This window comes from Carcharhinus amblyrhynchos, unplaced genomic scaffold, assembly GCF_965287045.1.
Source record: "Carcharhinus amblyrhynchos unplaced genomic scaffold, sCarAmb.v2.hapA chromosome_178, whole genome shotgun sequence".
Taxonomy (NCBI): Eukaryota; Metazoa; Chordata; class Chondrichthyes; order Carcharhiniformes; family Carcharhinidae; genus Carcharhinus; species Carcharhinus amblyrhynchos.
In genome coordinates, this window is record NW_027649918.1 from 290,656 (window position 1) to 311,313 (window position 20,658).

At 44.6% G+C, this 20,658-nt stretch overlaps 1 protein-coding gene across 1 annotated transcript; it reads left to right on the forward strand.

Moving 5' to 3' along the window:
- Positions 1–1,040: 1,040 nt before the first annotated feature.
- Positions 1,041–18,530, forward strand: nudc (nudC nuclear distribution protein). Its single transcript, XM_080183201.1, has 9 exons — positions 1,041–1,209; positions 2,165–2,242; positions 2,401–2,610; positions 4,410–4,496; positions 5,462–5,581; positions 7,287–7,481; positions 7,873–7,956; positions 10,765–10,883; positions 17,474–18,530. The coding sequence occupies exons 1-9, from the start codon at positions 1,129–1,131 to the stop codon at positions 17,523–17,525; spliced, it is 1,026 nt and encodes a 341-aa protein (XP_080039327.1). The 5' UTR covers positions 1,041–1,128; the 3' UTR covers positions 17,526–18,530.
- The last annotated feature ends 2,128 nt before the right edge of the window (positions 18,531–20,658 follow it).

Sequence of the window (20,658 nt, forward strand, 5' to 3'; positions counted from 1 at the left end):
TAGCTCTTAAGGACATTTAGGGATGGCATGGCCTTGTCTGTGACACTACTATTCTAGGGAAAATAAATTTAAAAAGCACTCTCTGGGTAAGTATATTTGTCCTGAATTCACTATTGGAGATGGCGGTGGCTATATTACTATCCTCTAATTCTGGCCTCACCTGCAAGTGAGTGGAGACATCTCTATGTCTACTACATTTAACCCTTTTGTAACCTTAAAGATTAACCGTCAGTCAAAGATCCCCAACTTTTCTTGATAGGTACATCCTCTCACTTGTTTTTCATCTTTTCAAGAAATATGTACATCACTTGCTCTGCCAGCATTTATGGTCCATCCCTAATTGCCCTTAAAAGGCAAAGGTTTCTTGAACCACTTCAGTTAATGTTGTGTAGGAACACCTGCAGCGCTTTTAAGGAGGGAATTCCAGGATTTTGACCCAGTGACAGTGAAGGAATGGCGGTGATATATTTTCAAGTTAGGATAGTGTGGCTTGGAGGGAAATAGTGGTGTTCCCATGTATCTGCCACCCTCATCCTTCCAGATGGTAGAAGTCATGGGTGTGGGTGGTGTCCTGGAAAGTGTAATGCATCTTGTAGATTGTACACACTAGTGTAAAGTGGACACTTAATGCACTGATCAAAACAAACTGCTTTGTCCCAAGTAATGGATAAGCTTATCCATTACTGTCCTGACTTGCTCCTTATAAAGACTGGGCAGGCTTTGGGGAGTCAGGAGTGAAATACTCGCTGCAGGATTCCTAGCCTCTAGCCATTATAACCTTTCCCCAGCTTCTACACCACAATGCCGCTTTCTCAATAATACCTGCCGACTCCGGGTCGGTCTTTCGGGTCAAACTCTGTAAGCTGCGACTGAGACCCGGGTTGCTAGGGCCAGGTTCCCGAATGTTCCAGTTTCCATGGAGACCGCGCCATCAACACTCGCTCCACTCGCGCGGCGCTGCCTCAGCGTCGGACGTCAGGAGGACGCGCGTCCGCCGATTGGCTAAGACGCATGTCAATCACACACTGACCTAGGGGCAACATTACTTCCGGGTGAGCGGCCTGGGCCTGAAGCGTGGAGTTGGGCTGTATCCTGAGGGAGTTGCATTGACTCACACACACATTCACGATGGGGGACTCGTCCGGGGAGGATCGTTTCGATGGTATTCTACTAGCTATGGCCCAACAGCACGAAGGAGGGGTTCACCAGGTACGGAGTAATTGCTCTGTTTGGGGATGGGTCTCCCCCGCCGCACTCACTGCCTGGCGATGGATCTCCTCCCCCCCCCCCCTCCACCCCCCGCGCACCAACTGCCTGGCGATGGGTCTCCCCCCCCACCCCCCGCACACCAACTGCCTGGCGATGGATCTCACCGCACCCCCCCCCCCAACACACCCACTTTCTGGCGATGGATTCCCCCCCCCCCCCACAACACACCCACTTTCTGGCGATGGATTCCTCCCCCCAAACACACCCACTGCCTGGGGATGGATTCCAACCCCCCCCCCCCCCCCGCCAAACACACCCACTGCCCAAGGATGGATTTCCCCCCCCCGCCCCACCAAACACACCCACTGCCTGGGGATGGATTCCATCCCCCCCTCGCCAAACACAACCACTGCCCAAGGATGGATTTCCCCCCCCCCCACCAAACACACCCACTGCCTGGGGATGGATCTCACCATCCCGCCGTCCCCCCCCCAAAACACACCCACTGCCTGGGGATGGATCCCCCTCCAAATATACCCACTGCCTGGGGATGGAGTACCCCCCCCAGCACACCCACTGGCTGGGGAAGGATCCCCCCAAACACACCCACTGCCTGGGGATAGATCTCCTCCCCCCCCACACCCCCCAAACACACCCGCTGTCTGGGGATGGATCTTGGCTCCTCCCCCACAAACATACCCACTGCCCGGAGCTGGATCCTCCGTCCTACCACTGCCTGTGGATAGTTTCCTGCTCCAACCCTCATCTGTCTGTGGATAGATTGCCCCTTGCCTTGGTTATTTCCATGTTAAACTGAGTGGATTTTCCTTGTGCTTCTGAGTTGCTTTATACATTCTTGCAGTGAGTAATTTTTATGGGAATATCTACATAGCTGATGCTGGGTGCCCTGTCAACTTCAGGGGATCTGAATAAAAACCCTCAATTTTTATTTCAGCTCGTGGATACGTTCTTCAGTTTTCTGAGGCGGAAAACCGACTTCTTCACTGGTGGGGAGCAGGGAGCAGCTAATAAAGTGAGTATAGGCAATTTCATTATATCTTCATTATCCTCAGTCACAGGGGCCCTGCTGCATCTCCATCTCAAATTAATTTGATGGGAGTGCCAGTTTCTCCCAGCATACTAATGGTGTAATCCCATTTAATGATGATTCTGGTCATTTATTTTCCACAGTTGGTCACAGAGACGTTCAAACGCCACCATAAGTTGGCATTACAGGTTCAGATGGAGAAGGAGGTGAAAAAGGAAGCGGAGAGAAAAGATAAATTGGAACGGGCAAAGCTTGCTGAGGAGAAGGAGAAATCTGAGCCAGATTTGAAGCAGCCAAAAATCAAAGAGTTGACTGACGAGGAGGCAGAGAAATTGCAGAAGGAAATCGACCAGGTAAGTGCAGCATCCACTGGCAATCACAGCCAGTGATTCCATGATGGATCATGGAATTAAGGGCAACCTATTGGCTTGGATTAGAAGTTGTTGAGGAAGTATGAGGCAGTTAAGAGTAAGGATAACTGGTTTGTATGTAATCATATTGGTAGGATGTGAGTTGTCGTGTTGCCCAAGGATCTGTACAAGGGCCTTAATGTTTCACTCTGAGTTACTTTTAAGGAATAGAGAACTGGTCACCTAAGTTTGCTGATGACACCCAGTTGGTTGGCAGTTCAATTGGGAAAGTTTATGTCTTCCACTTCAGATCTAAGAAAGATGGATCACAGTAGTTTTAGACGGTGATAAGTTAGGAACCCTGGAGGAGCACATTGATTTAAGGGTTCAAGTACAGAAATTGTTAATCGGATGGAGAGAGATAACTTTATTAAAAAGACAAATGGAATGTTGAGGCTGAGTGCAAAGGAGTGGATATTCTCTTACAGTTTTATAAAGCCCTTCTTAGATCCCAATTCTGGCGCTAAAGCTCAGGAAGGATATATTGGTGCTGGAGGGGATGCAGCATAGATTCATCAGAATTATACTGGGACCAGAAGTCTTTAATTATGAGGTTGATTACACTCGGCTTATATATTTGTGAATTTGCTGTTCAAACTTAACAAAGGAATTGATAGAAACTATTTTCTAGAAACAAAGAGAGCATAAACTTAAAATTAGATATAAAAATAGAAAAGAGTTACTAGGATGCTACTGGGACTTGATGGTTTGAGTTATAAGGAGGGGGTAGATAAACTGGGACTTTTTTCTCTAGAGCATAGAAGGCTGAGGGGTGATCTTATAAAGGTCTACAAAATATTGAGGGGCATAGATCAGCTAGATAGTCAATATCTTTTCCCGAAAGTAGGGGAGTCTAAAACTAGAGGGCATAGGTTTAAGGTGAGAGTGGAGAGATACAGAAGTGTCCAGGGGGCAGTTTTCTCACATACAGGGTGATGAGTGTCTGGAACAAGCTGCCAGAGGTAGTAGTAGAGGTGGGTAGAATTTTGTCCTTTAAAAAGCATTTAGACAATTACATGGGTAAGATGGGTATAGAGGGATATGGGCCAAATGAGGGCAATTGGGATTAGCTTAGGGGTTTAAAGAAAAAGGGCGGCATGGACAAGTTGGGTCGAAGGGCCTGTTTCCATGCTGTAAACTTCTATGACTCTACTCAGTGGGCCTGGCAGGATCTCTGGAGAGAGAAATGGAGTTAATGTTTCAGGTCAGGACATGAAATATTAACTCCAGTTTCTCTCTCATTAGCTGCTGCTAAACCCAAGTATTTACAGCATATTCCCATCCTATTTCAGATTTCCAGCATTTTTTTTTGGGGGGGGGAGAGGGAGTGGATTTAGGGAGCTGTACAGAATGTAACCATTAAGATTTGTGGCCACCATTTGAGCCAGCTCCAGTTTCAACTTTAAGAACTACGAATCTGCTTAAGCTTAGGAATATCTGAGCAGTATTCAGGAACAAAAGCCCTGCCATGTATAGGTGGCTGTCTTAGAGCTCTTGCAGCTGGTGCTGGGACCGCAGTGGGCATGTACAAGCTGCCTGCAGGGTCACCCTAAATGCCTGTAACTTGCCAGCATCCCATCTGACCCAAAACTTAATCTGTTTCCTTTTGTTTCTTTATCCAAATGTGTTTTACCAGGCATCTATGTCTTGTGCCTGTCATTAATAAACATTGCAAGACCTAAGATTAATAACTGGCCTGGTATACTATGATGAGAATATTTACTATTGTATTTTTCATCTAGAAAAAAGAGCACAAGAACCAGGAAAATGATGGAGATGGAATCACTGCCAATGGAGAAGGGAATTCAGAAAAAACAGAAACAAAACAGGTAATGTAGAATTGAGTCAGCGTGGAGCAGGGAGAAGAAAATTCTTTTATGGGATTTAAGTAAAGGAAGGAAAGGTCATATTTAAAATCCACAAGTTCTATCTTAATTTCTTTATCTGTTGAGATTTTTCTGGCTGTTGTCTCCACTTGAAACTCTTGACAGTCTTCAGTGTCTCACTAAACTAGTCTTTCATTATTGTATGGGTCCAGATAGTAAACTTTTCACCCACAGGGTGCATCACTGCAGAGTCTTTATAGCATAAGTTACTTAACAGGTTGTATGATTTACTTGTAGGGTTAGTGATTGAATCTGGAATGTTGACATAATTTTTGGGTCAATCAGGCGGTTGGATGATGGAAAAAGTGTTGAATGGATTTGGGGACAGGATGGGTAAATGTGATTTTAGACTATTCGCCCATGTGGAGAATAAACACAAAAATGGACTAGTTGGTTTGAATGGCTTGTTTCTGTATTTTAATTCCTATTTATAACTTAGTAAAAACAAAGTCTGTGTGGAAATTTGCTTCTACTAAATATGTCTCCCATGACATATGTCATGGACAAAGCAGTGAGAAAAATATTGAAATTGGACATCCTATACACAAAACTGACACAGACTGCTCACAAAGTGAGTTCCAGGCATCATCAAATTACACCTCTAACTTCATTCCATCTTAAAGTTTAGATTTTAAATCTGTTTAAATTTGTTCCTTAGATTCATCTTGTTAAATTTTTAATTTTGACAACTATTTCTGCCTGGCTTCTGCGCAGTCACGGTACGTGACTGCATGGCCACTTTGTGCCTAGTATATTATAGCAACAATTCTGTCTTTGTTCTGTCTGTCCAGCAGCCTTGCACACTGTTGTGAAACATTTCATATACATTGTGAGAAGTAATGTTTACAATGCTACATACTTGTGCCCTGTATTCTGACAGTCCTCTTGTGATCCTCGCATTCCTGTAGTTAGAGTCTGAGTCTGATGGTGAAGAGGATGAGAAGGATAAAGGGAAACTGAAGCCCAATGCTGGAAATGGTGCTGATCTGCCAAACTATCGGTGGACCCAGACTCTCTCCGAGGTGGATGTAAGTATTGTGTGTTAGTTGCTCTGTTTATTTAGCGCGGTACCACAGTGCTTGTAGGTCCAGGCTGGGGTAGGAAATGGTACGACAAATATAAACCTTCATGGTGAGATAGGAATTGAAGATCTTCACAGTGAAAATAAGGTGATAGATTTTGGTGGTGAGTTGGGCATGTGATTATAAACTGGAAAAAATATGATCTGAGGTAAACGCCAGGATAATTTTACATTTGGCTGATTTGTATATTAGACCAATGCTTTCCAAACTGTTTTCCAATGTGACTCCATTTTAACACTTGAAAGTTAACATAATTTCAGAGGATATTATGTAATTATTACGGTTCTGTAGGTTTCAGCCAAGCTCTCCAGTTCCGAGTCAGCAAATCCCCTGCTCCTCCCACATATTGTAATCCATGCCCCCTTCCCCCACCATCATCATACACACACACACACACACACACACACACCCCTACCTCCAACCCCTGTCCTTACCACTGAGTCAACAACTTTATTGCTGAACTCACTGCCTACACCGCCCCCCTCCCCAACCACCACCACCGTCATTCACCAGTCCCTGTTCTCCTCCTTGGTTGCCAATGTCTAAGAAACTGAGCTGCTACTCTGGGGTAACTTCCTGTAAAATGGCACAAGAAAGTTTGAAGCAGCCGCTTAACTTTGCGGCTGAGGCATGTGACCTTCCAGTTTCTCCTGCAGTCGGTGCCTGAGCTACGCTTGCCTCTAAATAAGAACAAAGAAAACTACAGCGCAGGAACAGGCCCTTCGGCCCCCCCAAGCCTGCACCAACCATGCTGTCCAATTAAACTAAAACACCCTACCCTTCTGAGAACCATATCCCTCTATTTCCATCCTATTCATATATTTGTCAGGGTGCCCCTTTACAAATCAGTATCGTATCTGCTTTCTTTACCTCCCCTGGCAGCGAGTTCCAGGCACCCACTACCCTCTGCGTTTTAGAAAAAAAACTTGCCTCGGATATCTCCTTTAAACTTTGCCTCTTGCACCTTAAACCTATGCCTCCTAGCAATTGATGCCCATCCTGGGAAAAAGCTTTGCATTTCCACTTTGTCCATGCCCCTCATAATTTTGTAGACTTCTATCAGGTCGCCCCTCAAACTCTGTCATTCCAGTGAGAACAAACCAAGTTTCTGCAACCTCCTCTCTTGCTTAATGCCCTCCATACCAGGCAACATTTTTGTAAATCTTTTCCGTACTCTCTCCAAAGCCTCCACATCTTTCTGGTAGTGTGGCGACCAGAATTGAGCACTATGTTCCAAGTGCACCAGTTCGATGCAAAAACATCCCAGGCACACTTGCACTCACCATGAAAAGTGGTTTCTGATGTTGAAGCATGCTTTGGGCCCACTATTTGCCCCTTGCTGTTTGTTAGCATCGATCTAATGGGTCCAGGGCTTTTTCACCAGAGCCTTCAGACTGGTAGCCTCTTCTTCACAGTCACCACTCTTGCTGCCTTGGAGAGGGGAGCTCGTAATCCCAGGGGAGATTGTGACCTATAGTTTGGGAGCCCCTGTATTAGAGGATTCCACCCTCTAGTAAATACTGTTACAATCCTGAAGGATTTGGAAGGAAAATGGATGGATTTTGGATGCAATATAGGATAAGGTTATTGGATTGAGAAACTCATTTTATTTGCTTTTTAAAAAAAAAACTTTCTTGTATTATGCTCCCAGCTCCTGGTTCCATTCCAAGTCAACTTCAGATTGAAGAGTCGGGATCTCATTGTAGAGATCCAAAGGCGTCACTTGAAAGTGGGTCTGAAAGGCCATCCTCCTGTGATTGATGGTGAGATGTTCAATGATGTGAAAGTGGAGGAAAGCTCATGGCTGCTGGAGGATGGAAAAAGTGTTAACCTACATCTAGAGAAGGTGAGCTGGCATCACTGTAGAAGAATGAAACCCCAATCATATCCCTGGCCACTGTGGACATTCCCATGTCCTGGCTCTCAACTTGTTCCGCAGCTCTGGACTTGGAGAATGAGATCTGTCCCTATATGGAGAGATGTACAATCCATATGGGACCTCCATTCTGTTGGTAAGGTTTATATTGAACTCTAAGTTTGAATGAACTTAAGGTTTTCTTGTCTATGGATAAGGATTACAGAGGGCTGTGGGTGATTGTAGCCCCAAATTCCCAGTTTGGCTGGGTGACTTTCTGTGCCTGCGGGATTTCTGGAGAACTCTTGTTTAGTTGTGCTCTTGCTGTATTTCCTTGTGAGCTGCATCAGCACCTGTGAGGATTCTTTTTTCCAAATTTCAGATCAACAAAATGGAATGGTGGAACAAAGTTGTGACAACAGACCCTGAGCTCAATACCAAAAAAATTAACCCTGAGAATTCAAAAGTGAGTATTACCATTTTCATAATCCGATTCTGTCATGTGGAGAGCTAGTGCTTTGTTGGGTGAGCACGGTGATTTTAAAGGGATTTGTTTCTATTTGGGCAATATGAAAACTGCCTGATTTTATGATCTTTTACTTGCTGCTACACTGAATCAATGCAAATAGTTAACCCCTCTAATTGGGATGCATTGCTTGCTGACATTCACAATGGTGGAATTTCTGGTTCCGCATGTCTGTTGTGAAAATTGTCATGGGTGGAACAGAAAATTTGGTGGGTCATTTAAAGATCCATTAACCTCAGGTGACAATTCCCAGTCTCTGGACAGGCACGACTGGAAAATCCCATCCACTGTGATCATCTCAGTCAGGAAACACAAATATATCAAAGGTGAGAACCTTGTAGCAGAGGCTTGATCTACAGTGAAACTGATTGATAACGAGAAGCTCAAACAATCCTTTTAACTTTGTGCTTTAGGCCCGCATCATAGTTTCATTCCAGCCAGCGCATCTCCATTCCTTTGCAACCATCTCAGATTCTTCCTATCATTGCCCTGCATCTCCCCACCCTTTTCTTATTTACTCACTATACTGAATCCAGACCCTCATGCAGCAAGATCTACATTCTGGCTTGGGTTGATAAGTTGAAAGTAACATTCATGCTACACAGCTGCCAGCTGATCGTCTCCAACAAGAGACAATCCAACCATTTCCCCAGTGGCATGACCATTGATGAATTCCAATATCAATGTCTTGGAGGTTACCATTGAGCAGAAACTGAACTGAACCACTGCGGCTACAAGAGCAGGTCAGGGGATGGGAATTATGTGGTGAGTAAATCATTTCCTGATTGCTTAAAGCCTCCCTACCATTTACATCTGGGACAGCACTGTGGCACCGGATTAGCACTGCTGCCTCACAGCACCATGGACTTAGGTTCGATTCCCAGCTCGGGTCACTGTCTATGCAAAGTCTACATGCTTTCCCAGTGTCTGTGGGTTTTCTCCAGATGCTCCGGTTTCCGCCCACAGTCCGAAAGATGTGCTGGTTAGGTGCTAAATTCCCCCTCAGTGTATCCGAATGTGCGCTGGAGTGTGGCGACTAGGGGATTTTCACAGTGACTCCATTTAAGCCTACTTGTGACACTAACAAACAAGTTAAATAAAGCACAAGTCAAGAATGTGATAGAATGATCTCCACTTGTCTGGATTAATGCTGCACCGAGAACACTCAAGAAGTTTGACACCAGCCAGGACAAGGCAGCTCACTTGATTGGCTCTGCCACCACTACCACCGATGCACAGTGGCAGCAGTGCCTGCCGTGTACAAAATGTATTGCAGCAATTCTCCAAGGTTCTTTCAACATCTTCCAAATCTGCAACCTCTACCACTGAGAAGGACAAGTGCAGCTGATGTTTGGGAGCAGCGCCAGCAGAAAGTTCCCCTCCAAGCCACTCACTGTCTTGACATGGAACTATATCACCATTTTTTAATTGGCGCTGGGTCAAAATCCTGGAAATCCCTCCTTATAACAGCACAGTGGTTCAATGGACTGCATTGGTTCAAGAAAGCTCTCGGAACTACCTTCACAAGGGAAATTAGGGATGAGCAATAAATGCTGGCCTAGAAGCAGCACCCAAATCCCTATATTAAAAAAAGCAGTTGCTTAGTTTCAAGGGGCAGTGTTGCTAATAAGCAGCCTTACCAATGAATTTTAACATTTTGTGTTTCTGAAATGCCTGCCTGTGATCCTGCACTAAGTCCAAATTGCCCATCAACCTTGCATGCATTGGCTTTCAGCCCTGCCAAACACAAAATATCCATTCCATCCTTGTGCTTAAATCCGTCTGTCCCTGCATGCTTCTCAAACTCTGTTTCTCTTGCACATCTTCCACCCACCCTGCATCGTGTCACTCCCACTATTAGCAATATGTCTTCAACCACCCAGGCCTCATTCTTTGGAGTTCCCTTCCTAAAACTCTACCTGCTTGCATTTAAGATCCACCTTTAAAACCCACGTCTTGGCTGAGGTTTGGTCTTTCTTCCAATAGAACATCAAGAAAAGCAAAGCAGTTGTGACCGCTGTTTAGAACACCACAAATCATCAGTTAGTAATTTCTTCTTATTCTTTAGCCCCAGCATACTGTAATTAAACACTTAAATCACTCTGTTATCTCTAGACTCGGTTTCCACTGTGCTCCTTGCTGGCCTCTTAACCTGTATTTGCATTCTGCCTCACTAAATCCTATTTGCTCAGTATCCTTGTCCTTGCTGACCTGCAGTAACTTCTTGTCCTCCAATATTCCAAATTTCAAACTTTTGCCCTCATACTTATACTGAAATCTTTCCACAGTCACATATGATCTGCTCCAGCCTCGTGTTCTCCCTCTCATGTTCTCTGAACCTCTGATCCTGGCCTTCATCTCATCTCATCTCATCCCCTTCGTCATTTTACCTTTGACAGCCTTCGACAACCTCGCCTCCTTTCTGGAGATCACAATTTATTATCTTTGAAAAAGCAAGAAGCAGTGATGCAATCCAGGATATAACATCTGAGGTTTCTAAAATATAAATGATCAGTCTGATGAGTTGGACTGTGACCTACCACAACATTTTAAACACTTTGTCCCTCCCCTTTCATCCTGGTTAATTTGCAAACAGATAATCAGACTTATTCCCATAGCTTGTGTATCCATGATCATCCATTTTAGACTTGCTGTTTTATCAATATAAGCCTGTCTGGTGTTATTTGATGACTGTTCAATAGTAATGAGTGAGGATGTTGAAAAACTGCTTGTTCTCTGTCCCCTCAGTTATCAGACTTGGATGGTGAGACCCGGAGTATGGTGGAGAAGATGATGTATGATCAACGGCAGAAAGCTATGGGGCTTCCCACATCAGAGGAACAAAAAAAACAAGACATACTGAAAAAGTAAGGCCTCCGTTGCAGCAGTGACAATCTGTCATGTTGATAAAGATCAGTTGTACTGGTTGACGTAACCGGTCTGTGACACACTGTAGCCAGGGCAAATTCTTCCTGCAGATAATAGAGGCACTGTAGCAGGGTGGCTGTACTCAGTTTTGGTTGGGGTGGAGAGTGGAGGTGGGGTCAGGGCTGGAGAGTTGAGGTCGAGATGGGGTCAAGGCTGTAGGGTATGGGTGGGAGTGGAGCTTGAAGCAGACTGCTAGATGAAGGAAAGGGGGGTAACCTAAGCTGGTCTGGCTGAAACAAAAAGTTCATGCTCTGAGTGAATCTAGATGCTGCATGTAGGATCAGTACATATGGATTTTTCTGATGAACATGGGATACATTGTGTTTTGTTGATGAACCTAGGGTTGTGTTGTCTTCTTGGATGGGGAAGCTAATGGGAATAAGGGGTTTGCTCATCTCTAGTCTGGAAGATGTTGGTCTGGTTGCTTGTTTATACTGAATAAATTGTGTGTTTGGGAGGGAAGTGATAACAGAATAATTATAGGAGATGGAGGTGGGTTGGGTGCATTTTGCTGGATTCTTGTTCTAGACACACTTGAGTGTCTTTAGTATTGTGATTTGTTAATAGTGTGCAAGAGTGTTGTGACCAGGGATGGATCTGGTGTGGAGGATGAGTGGACCACACTGTACAGTACTGGAATGTGAAATGTGTGAGACCTGAACACTTGTACTAGTTTGTGAGGTATGAGCTCGCATTATTCATACTGGAAGCATGAAATGAAAACCTGAGAACACCTACTCAATTGTGAAGTATGATATCTAATTATATTGGTGCTAACAATGTTCGCTCTATTCTTTTTCCATCCACGTGCAGAATAAATTTTATATGCATCAGTATCAAGCTGACATAGATGTGTGCCAGTAGAAACAAAAAAACCTTGTCTGTTTCTTCATCCCTTCACGTTGCATTAAGTTGGCCACTTTAGCCATTCACACCTCCATCCTTTGTCTCTTTTGTAAATGCAATCTTAAATCCAGTGTAATATATTACATTGTAACATATTTGAGCGGCATGATAGCACAGTGGTTCGCACTGCTGCTTCACAGCTCCAAGGACCTGGGTTCGATTCCCGGCTTGGGTCACTGTCTGTGTGGAATTTGCACATTCTCCTTGTGCCTGCGTGGGTTTCCTTCGGGTGGTCCAGTTTCCTCCCACAGTTCAAAGTGTGGATTAGGTTGATTGGCCATGCTAAAATTGCCCCTTAGTGTCCTGAGATGTGTAGCTTAAGGGATTAATGAGTAAAACTTGTAGGGATATGGGAGTAGGGCCTGGGTGGGATTGTGGTCGGTGCAGACTTGATGGGCCGAATGACTTCTTTCTGCACTGTAGGGTTTCTATGATTTCTGATTACTCACAATCCCTTGAGCTCTAATGTTACCTAACAACAATAGCCACCATTATTGAATGTCTTTTGAAAATATGCTGATGGCTTCACTGGTTTATAGGTTCTGTCACCAGTTTGGCAAAGCGTCGATTGTAATATTTTGGTCCTTGTTTTCAGATCCCTCCTTAACCTCTCCCCTCCTCATCTTTTACCCTTCTGCATCACCCCTGCCCCCTGAGATCAGGCATCTTCAGAGAGCATCCTTTATATTAGTCATACCCATCACTGACAGCTATGTTGACTGGTCCCTAAACTCTGCAATTGCTCCCTGAAAATTCACCCTCCCCTTACCTGCCTCTCCTCGAAGATATCCTTAAATCTTACTTTTATGACAACATTGTCTGTTACCTGTGCTAACATAATCTTGCATTGCTTTGTTTTTGTTTAAAATCACTTCTCTGAAGTGCCTTGGGATTTTTTTAAAACTACGTTAAGCTGTTAAATAAATATTCAATTTAAAAAAATTTCAACAAACCTCCCTGCAAATTCTCAACTTAGCCAAAACTTCACGCACACTCCAAGCAAGATTCTTTGTTTAAAAGTCTGTCAGTTCCAAGGAGGGAACAAAACGTCTGGCAGTAGTTAATGTGACTCTCATTGAGTAATAGTTTCTATGGGTGTGGCTCTTGCTCCTTTATGGTTGCTATGGACATGGCTCTCAATGGGGTATGACACCCCTATTCCCACGGTCCAGAGGTCGTGCACCTATGATGCCCCCCATATGGGTTGCAGGCCAACAGTCAGAGTAGCACATTCTGATCTATTGAGCGCAGATACCATGCTTGGCATTGACTGCAGGATCATGACCTCACGCTGAGTTAAAATGTACAGATTGTCTATCTCCTGATTTCTAACTGCTTGATGTTAGTTAAGATTAGCATTGAATTGATGGGGATTGAGTGGAATTAAGTATGTGTTAATGCTGTGTCCAATGGATCATTTCCCAATCAGGTCAATACTCATGTTGCAATGTGGTTTTTTTTATGTTTCCCTCTCTCCTTGATAGTCAAAGATTAATGAAGCTGTAAGCTGTGACCTTGTCTTTGGTCTGATTGTGGAGGTGCGGGAAGGTGCTGTAACGGCAGAATTAACCTGCTCTATAGAATTGATCTGTAGCCCTGACAGGGCTACATGAATAAAAAGGAAAAGGGCTGCAAGTGATGGGTGAATAAGAACATAAGAAATAGGAGCAGGAGTAGGCCATCTAGCCCTTCGAGCCTGCCCCGCCATTCAATAAGATCATGGCTGATCTGTCGTGTCTCAGTTCCACCTTCCCGCCCTCTCCCCATAACCCTTAATCTCCTTGCCTATCAAAAACCTATCAAACTGCGTCTTAAATATATTTAGCGAGGCAGCCTCCACCACTTCAACAGGCAGAGAATTCCAGAGATTCGCCACCCTTTGACTGAAGAAGTTCCTCCTCAACTCCATTCTAAACTGCCCCCCCCCCTTTATCTTGAGGCTGTGCCCTCTAGTCCTACTGTCCTTTCTGAGCGGGAAGAGTCTCTCCACCTCTATCCTATCCATCCCATTCATCATCTTATACGTCTCGATGAGATTTCCCCTCATTCTTCTAAACTCTAACAAGCCTAGTTTATTCAGCCTCTCTTCATAGTTCAACCCCCTCAACTCTGGTATCAGCCTAGTAAACCTCCTCTGCACTCCCTCCAAGGCCAAAATATCCTTGCGTAAGTGCGGCGACCAAAACTGCACACAGTACTCCAGCTGCGGCCTCACCGGTGCCCTGTACAGTTGCAGCAAGACCTCCCTACTTCTTTATTCAATCCCCCTCGCTATGAAGGCCAGCATCCCATTCGCCTTCCTGACCACCTGCTGCACCTGCAGGCTGGGTTTTTGCGACTCATGCACAAGGACCCCGAGGTCCCTCTGCACCGTCGCATGCTGCAGTTTTTCGCCACATAAGTAATAGTCCTTCCTACCATTATTCCTACCAAAGTGGTCAACTTCACACTTGCCAACATTAAATTCCATTTGCCAGTTCCTGGCCCATTCGCCCAGCCTATCTAGATCCCTCTGTAGACTTTCCACACCCTCCACACAATTTGCCGTTCCTCCAATCTTGGTGTCATCAGCAAATTTCGACACCATACACTCGGTTCCCTCCTCCAGATCATCTATATAAATGGTAAATAGCTGAGGCCCCAGCACCGACCCCTGGGGCACTCCACTAGTCACCAACCGCCAATCTGAATAGCACCCATTGACCCCCACTCTCTGCCTCCTATTTGACAGCCAATCCCCTATCCACGCTAACACCCTACCCCCAATTCCATGCCCCCTGACCTTCTGTAATAACCTCTTGTGCGGCACCTTATCAAACGCCTTCTGAAAATCAAGAAAGACCACATCCACCGGCTCTCCTCTATCCACCGCCCGAGACACATCCTCATAGAACTCCAATAAATTCGTCAGACACGACTTCCCTTTAACAAAACCGTGCTGCGTCTGCTCTATCAAACAATTCTCCTCAAGATGCCTTGCTATTTTCTCCTTGATCACGGATTCTAACATTTTACCTACAACAGAGGTTAAACTAACCGGCCTATAATTCCCTGCCTTTTGCCTGCCACCCTTCTTAAACAACAGCGTAACATCAGCCGTTTTCCAATCTTCCGGCACTTCCCCGGAATCCAGTGAGGTTTGGAAAATAATCACCAAGGCATCCACTATCACCTCTGCCATTTCTTTCAGAACCCTTGGATGCATTCCATCTGGTCCTGGGGACTTGTCCACAATCAGTCCCTCCAGTCTTTCGAGCATTGCCTCTCTAGTAACAATAATGTCATTCAGGCCCTCCACTCCTACCATCTTTCCATTGCTAACACCCGGCAAATTATTCACGTTGTCCTCTGTGAAGACCGATACAAAAAAGTTATTCAATGCCTCAGCCATTTCCCCATCCCCTACCACTAAGTCGCCACTCTCATCCTCTAAGGGCCCAATGTTTACCCTAGTCAGCCTCTTCCTTTTTATATATTTATAAAAACTCTTACTATCCTTTTTTATATTAAGCGCTAGCCCAGCTTCATAGTTTATCCTACCCTTCTTTATCAACTTCTTCATCATTCTTTGTTGATATTTAAACCTCTCCCAATCCTCTTCTCGCCCACTACTCTTAGCTACTCTAAACGCATCCGCTTTTAATTTAACACTTTCCTTTACCTCCTTCGTTATCCACGGCTGATTATCTCTCCTCCTACGATCCTTTTTAACCATCGGAATAAAGTTCTGCTGAGCACCAAGAAAGATCTCCTTAAAGATCCTCCACTGTTTCTCAGCAGACCTACCTTCCAATGCGCTCCCCTAATCAACATTCGCCAATTCCTCTCTCATCCTATCGTACTCCCCTCTGTTCAAACAAAGGACACATGTCCGGGAACCCACTTTCTCCCCCTCCATCTGCATCAGAAACTCCACCATACAATGATCACTCTTCCCAAGAGGATCCTTCACCACAAGGTCCCTAATTCTACCCGCCTTATTACATAACACCAGATCCAAGATAGCTCGCTCCCTCGTCGGCTCCAACACACACTGAATGCTGAAATCATCCCTGCATTTGCTATGGTTAATCCACCTAATCTACATATCTTTATGAAACGAAGGGGCAATTTAGCATGGCCAGTTATCTAACCTGCACATCTTCGAACTGTTGGAAAACCCATTGCACCTGGAGGAAACCCACGCAGACACAGGGAGAATGTGCAAACTCCATGGTCACCCAAGGCCAGAATCAAACTGGGTCCCTGGTGCAGTGAGGCAGCAGAGCTAACCACTGTGCTGCTTAAGATAGGACCCCATTCTCCTTCATCTTACCCACCTGATGCCTTAAACAGATTAAGGAGAGGGACCCACTCCTTGTCCCTCTCCCTAATCTGCCCAAAACCCCCTCTGCCCAAGTCTCTGAGCTTATCTGTTTTCAGTTTTCCATTAGGCCATTCTTCTGCTTCCTTATTTCGATCCTGGCAGCATACACTTTAGGTGCTGCTAGAACTGATGGCCAATTGAAATGGGTAAGGACAAATACTCCTTTATTCATGCCTGAAGCAGATGTGAGGTGTTTAGTAAATAAAGGACCTAATTGCTTCAGGTGCCCATTGTAACACTGGTTTCCTCAAAGCGCCTCATGTCATTGTGCCTACATTAGGCTTTGGGATTGTTTGCAACAGAAAAAGTGAGTAATTCTCCTGTAAACCTCCCTTCCTATTATCCTCCACAGTTTTGCTCCACTGCAATCGGTAGATCTAAGGGCCAATTCTTCTTGTGCATGTTGCCTCTCATCCAAATGCTCTCAACCAATGAACTTCCCATCTCTCACCCCAGCTACATCCTGCAGTTTTTCAGCCTATCATCATTTCCACTATGATTGTGAGCCACAGTTAACTGTGGCCCAAACTCCTGACAATCACCTTGCTCTGGGAACTATCCAAAAGTACAATTATAAATTGTAAACTTCGGATGATTCTGACTATCTTACAGCTAGCCAGGAGAAATTGGAATAATTAAAACCACTATCTACTGGGTAACTCTGGTATTGATTCTACTGCTCTGCCTCCGACTTGCCCCCACTTCCACACTTGCCCACTTGCCTTATAAAATTACCGTTTTCCTGGCATCTGAAAGTGGCTGGCCCTTAAACTTCTCTGCTTTATGCAAGTACTGTAAAAGGGGTGTGGCTTCCTCACCTCCTCCGACTGTGTTGCCCCCAATTGAAAGCCTCAGTTGCGAGTTGTCCTACACAGTTCTGAACTGGCCTAAGTTGGAAGTCCGTGCAAGAAAGGAGCAGCTGGAATTCCAGGTACAAAACTAGGAGTGAGTGGCAATGAGACTCTATTTGCCACTCTGTAGAAGTTCAGGCTCATTAACTCTGACACCACCTGAGAATTTCCAGCATTTTTGGATTTAGATTCAGATTTCCAACAATTTATTTGGAAATACAGATGTGTACAAATACCGATTTGTTTTTTTGGGGGGGGCGGGATGGTTGTTAGTGCTAAAAATCAGGCTTGGTGCCTCTAAATCAATCCTGAGGTGATAGTTCTCAGTTAAGGCTACTTGATTAATTGTGAATATGCTACTTAGTTATGTAAGCCAGATCTAATCCTCCTGTGCCACACTCTGCAGGTTCATGGAGCAACACCCAGAAATGGACTTCTCGAAGGCCAAGTTCAGTTAAAAAGAATGTGCATCTTCCCTAAAGCTGAAGGGGATAATCGGACTGTTGGAAGATTTTCTGCAGGAAGGACTCCCTTTGAGCATTGCCTAGTGCTGTGCAATCTGATTTCTGAGCTCATACATCATTCAGGTTATTCATTGTATGGAGAGCAATTGTGCACCTGGCACCTGCAGTGCAGTTACTGAGCTTACATCCACCAGCTGCCCATTTAATCATATCTTGCATTTTTTGACAACCTGAGCACCCTTTGGTGTTGCCAGTTTCCCAGGCTCATTGTAAACAGAATAACTTTGTAACTATCTTAAGACTGTTCCTTCTGGCAATTGCCAGATCAATGAGGGAAATGTGAGTTGCTGTCACTGCACTCATCATTGTCTCTTTACAGGGCAGTTTTGATGATCTCTCTGTATCTAAATATCATTTTCAGAGAGAGAATTTAAACAGCATTGCGCGAAGGACATTATATGACAAGCGTCACCCAGAGGTTGCTTGATGGTTAGTTCCCCTTGCTATCCACAGAGTTCAAATTAGTCTTCTGTGTTTCAGTAACTTATTTGATCAACATATATGCAAATCAACCATTTTAGAAGTTCTCCCTTTCACTCCACACTGAAGCTTTCAGTGAGTGCTATGCAAGCCCCTACCTGCTGATTAACTGAAATAGGGTGAGCTTGTGTTACTCTTGCAAGGTCATGTCCATATTGACACAAGTGCTGCTTCCAGATGGGCTACTTTGTTCAGTTTTGAAGTTGTCTGGTTGACTGAACTGCCACACAGTGCCAGGTGAAGGCCAATGTGTTGTAAATATCAGGGTCATTGCTCTCCATTTCCCTGTCTCAATGTTTCCAGGTCAGTAACAGGGTGGCCAGATAAATCAGTGAGCGGAGCACTGGCCTTCATGGAGTGTGTTTTATGTTTATTTTTAGTTTGTTTGCATTTATGCATTTGAACATGATGCTGGAATTCATTTCTCAATAAAGTTGAGCCATTGGCTGCTGTGGTTCATTGTCCTTGTGATAAGCTAAATTAACCCTATTTTGTTCAGCAGCAACACAACTTAAAGCTGTGTTAGTGCCACAGACACACTACATCAAAGTTCTGACTGTAAAAGCTTCTATTTCCAGAGCAATAGGGAACTACCACATTGGAACACTGACCTCTTGCATCTGGAGCCTGTGTTTAGCTTCATACTAACTGAGTGTAAGGCCTGGCTGGATTCTGGTTGGGAGGATCTTAAATAAATATTTTGCAGTGAAAACAGGCTAAAGCAAAAGTTCCCAAATTGGGAGGGCGTGAGGGATTCGTACTAATGGAGGTGATCAAAAAAGTGCAAGTTAAAAGTCTTTATATCTTCCAGACCTGTATTGACAGCCACACCTTTACATGGCTTCTGCTTTCTCATGAACAGATGGGAACATTTCCAGTCATTTCCATGTATTGCTCTCCAACCAGTTACCTCCTTCTGAACCCACCCCAGGGAGGAGGTGGAGAGAGAAAGGGAAGAGGGAGATAATCTTTTCAAATTCACTTACAACTGCACTTTCAAATAGCCACTGTGCTATCTTATCCTTTGTTGCCCCTATCCTATCAGAACTGAGGTGAGAAAAAATTTCTTCAGCCAGAGATGGTGAATTCACTACCACAGAATGAAGTTGAATCCAAAATATTGTGATTTCAAGAAGAAATTAGTTACAGCTTTCGGGGCTAAATGGATCAAGGGATATGGGAGAAGGGGGGGGTGGGTCTGGATATTGAATTCAGTGATCAAAATGAATGGTGCAGCAGGCTCTAAGGGCCGAACGGCCTTTTCATGCTTCTAGTTTTTATCTTTTCCCCCGTAAGACCAATATACACACTCTAGTCACGTGCCCAGGGAATCTCAACGGCTTCAAGAACAATTGGTTTAGCCATGTATTGCCAGATTTGACTAGACCACATACATAAAGCTGGGTCAGGTTCTGCCCTCCTCTACTAAACTGTTCATTACTCCAGGATCATCTGCAAAGATAACCCCTGACTTCGCTGCCTCAAATTCCACTCTGTCACCTCTACCCTCACAACAAGTGCGAGGATTTCTATTACTAAAATTGAAATCTTCTGTTGTTTCTTTCTCTTTCCCATGGGCACCTGGGCAAATTTTCCTCATGGTTCTGCCCTCTAATAGCCCTGAACTCACATTTTTCCATAATTTCTCTCCTATCTCCCTTCACGGCCTTGCAAAGCACATCCTGTCCATGAGACCAAATCTACATGGGTAGGGGAGGGCACTCATAATTTTAAAATGGCGGCGTGGGCTCGTTGGGCCGAAGGGCCTGTTTCCCATGCTGTGTTGTTCTTTGTTCTTTGTACTGCCAAAGTCTTGCCAACCCACTTTCCTCATGCTTTCCTATCCCCTCCAAATCTACCAATATCACTTGGTCTTGGTGCCACCACTGCCCTTGCAGATAGGCAATCTCATTTCCAACCTACTGTCGCCTCCCAAATTTGTACCCATCTTCAACAACTTAATGTTTGAATGCCTCCAATCATATTTTTGTCCTTACCACAGCGCTGAAACATCCCCTATTAAAATTACAAATGACATCCTATGTTACAGACCATCCTAAACTATCCCTCCTCATTCTCCTGACTTGCTTACAGTCTTTTACATGTTGACCACGCCATTCTCCTACTGAACATCTTCCCCCAAAGCCTTCATTCAGCTGGAGGAGCTATTCAATGACATCTCCAACCTCTCTTTACAACAATCTGACTTTCCCATCTGTTTCAAGAAGATGATCATCCTAATAAAAACCAAGCAATGTGTCTTAATGACTATCAGCTGGTGGCTCTGACATCCAGCATTATGAAGTGCTTCGAAAGATTAATCATGGCACAAATCAGTTCCAGCCTACCGGACTACCTGGATCCACTAGTTTGCCTATTGCCACAACAGGTCCATAGCAAACACTATTTCTCTGGCCCTGCACTCAACCCTGGAACACCTAGATAATAATGTCACCTATGTCAGACACCTACTTATTGATTACAACTCAGCCTTCAACACTATTATTCCAACAAAACTCATCTCCAAATTTCATGGCCTGGGCCTCGGCACTTACATCTGTGACTGGATCCTGAACTTTCTAACTCA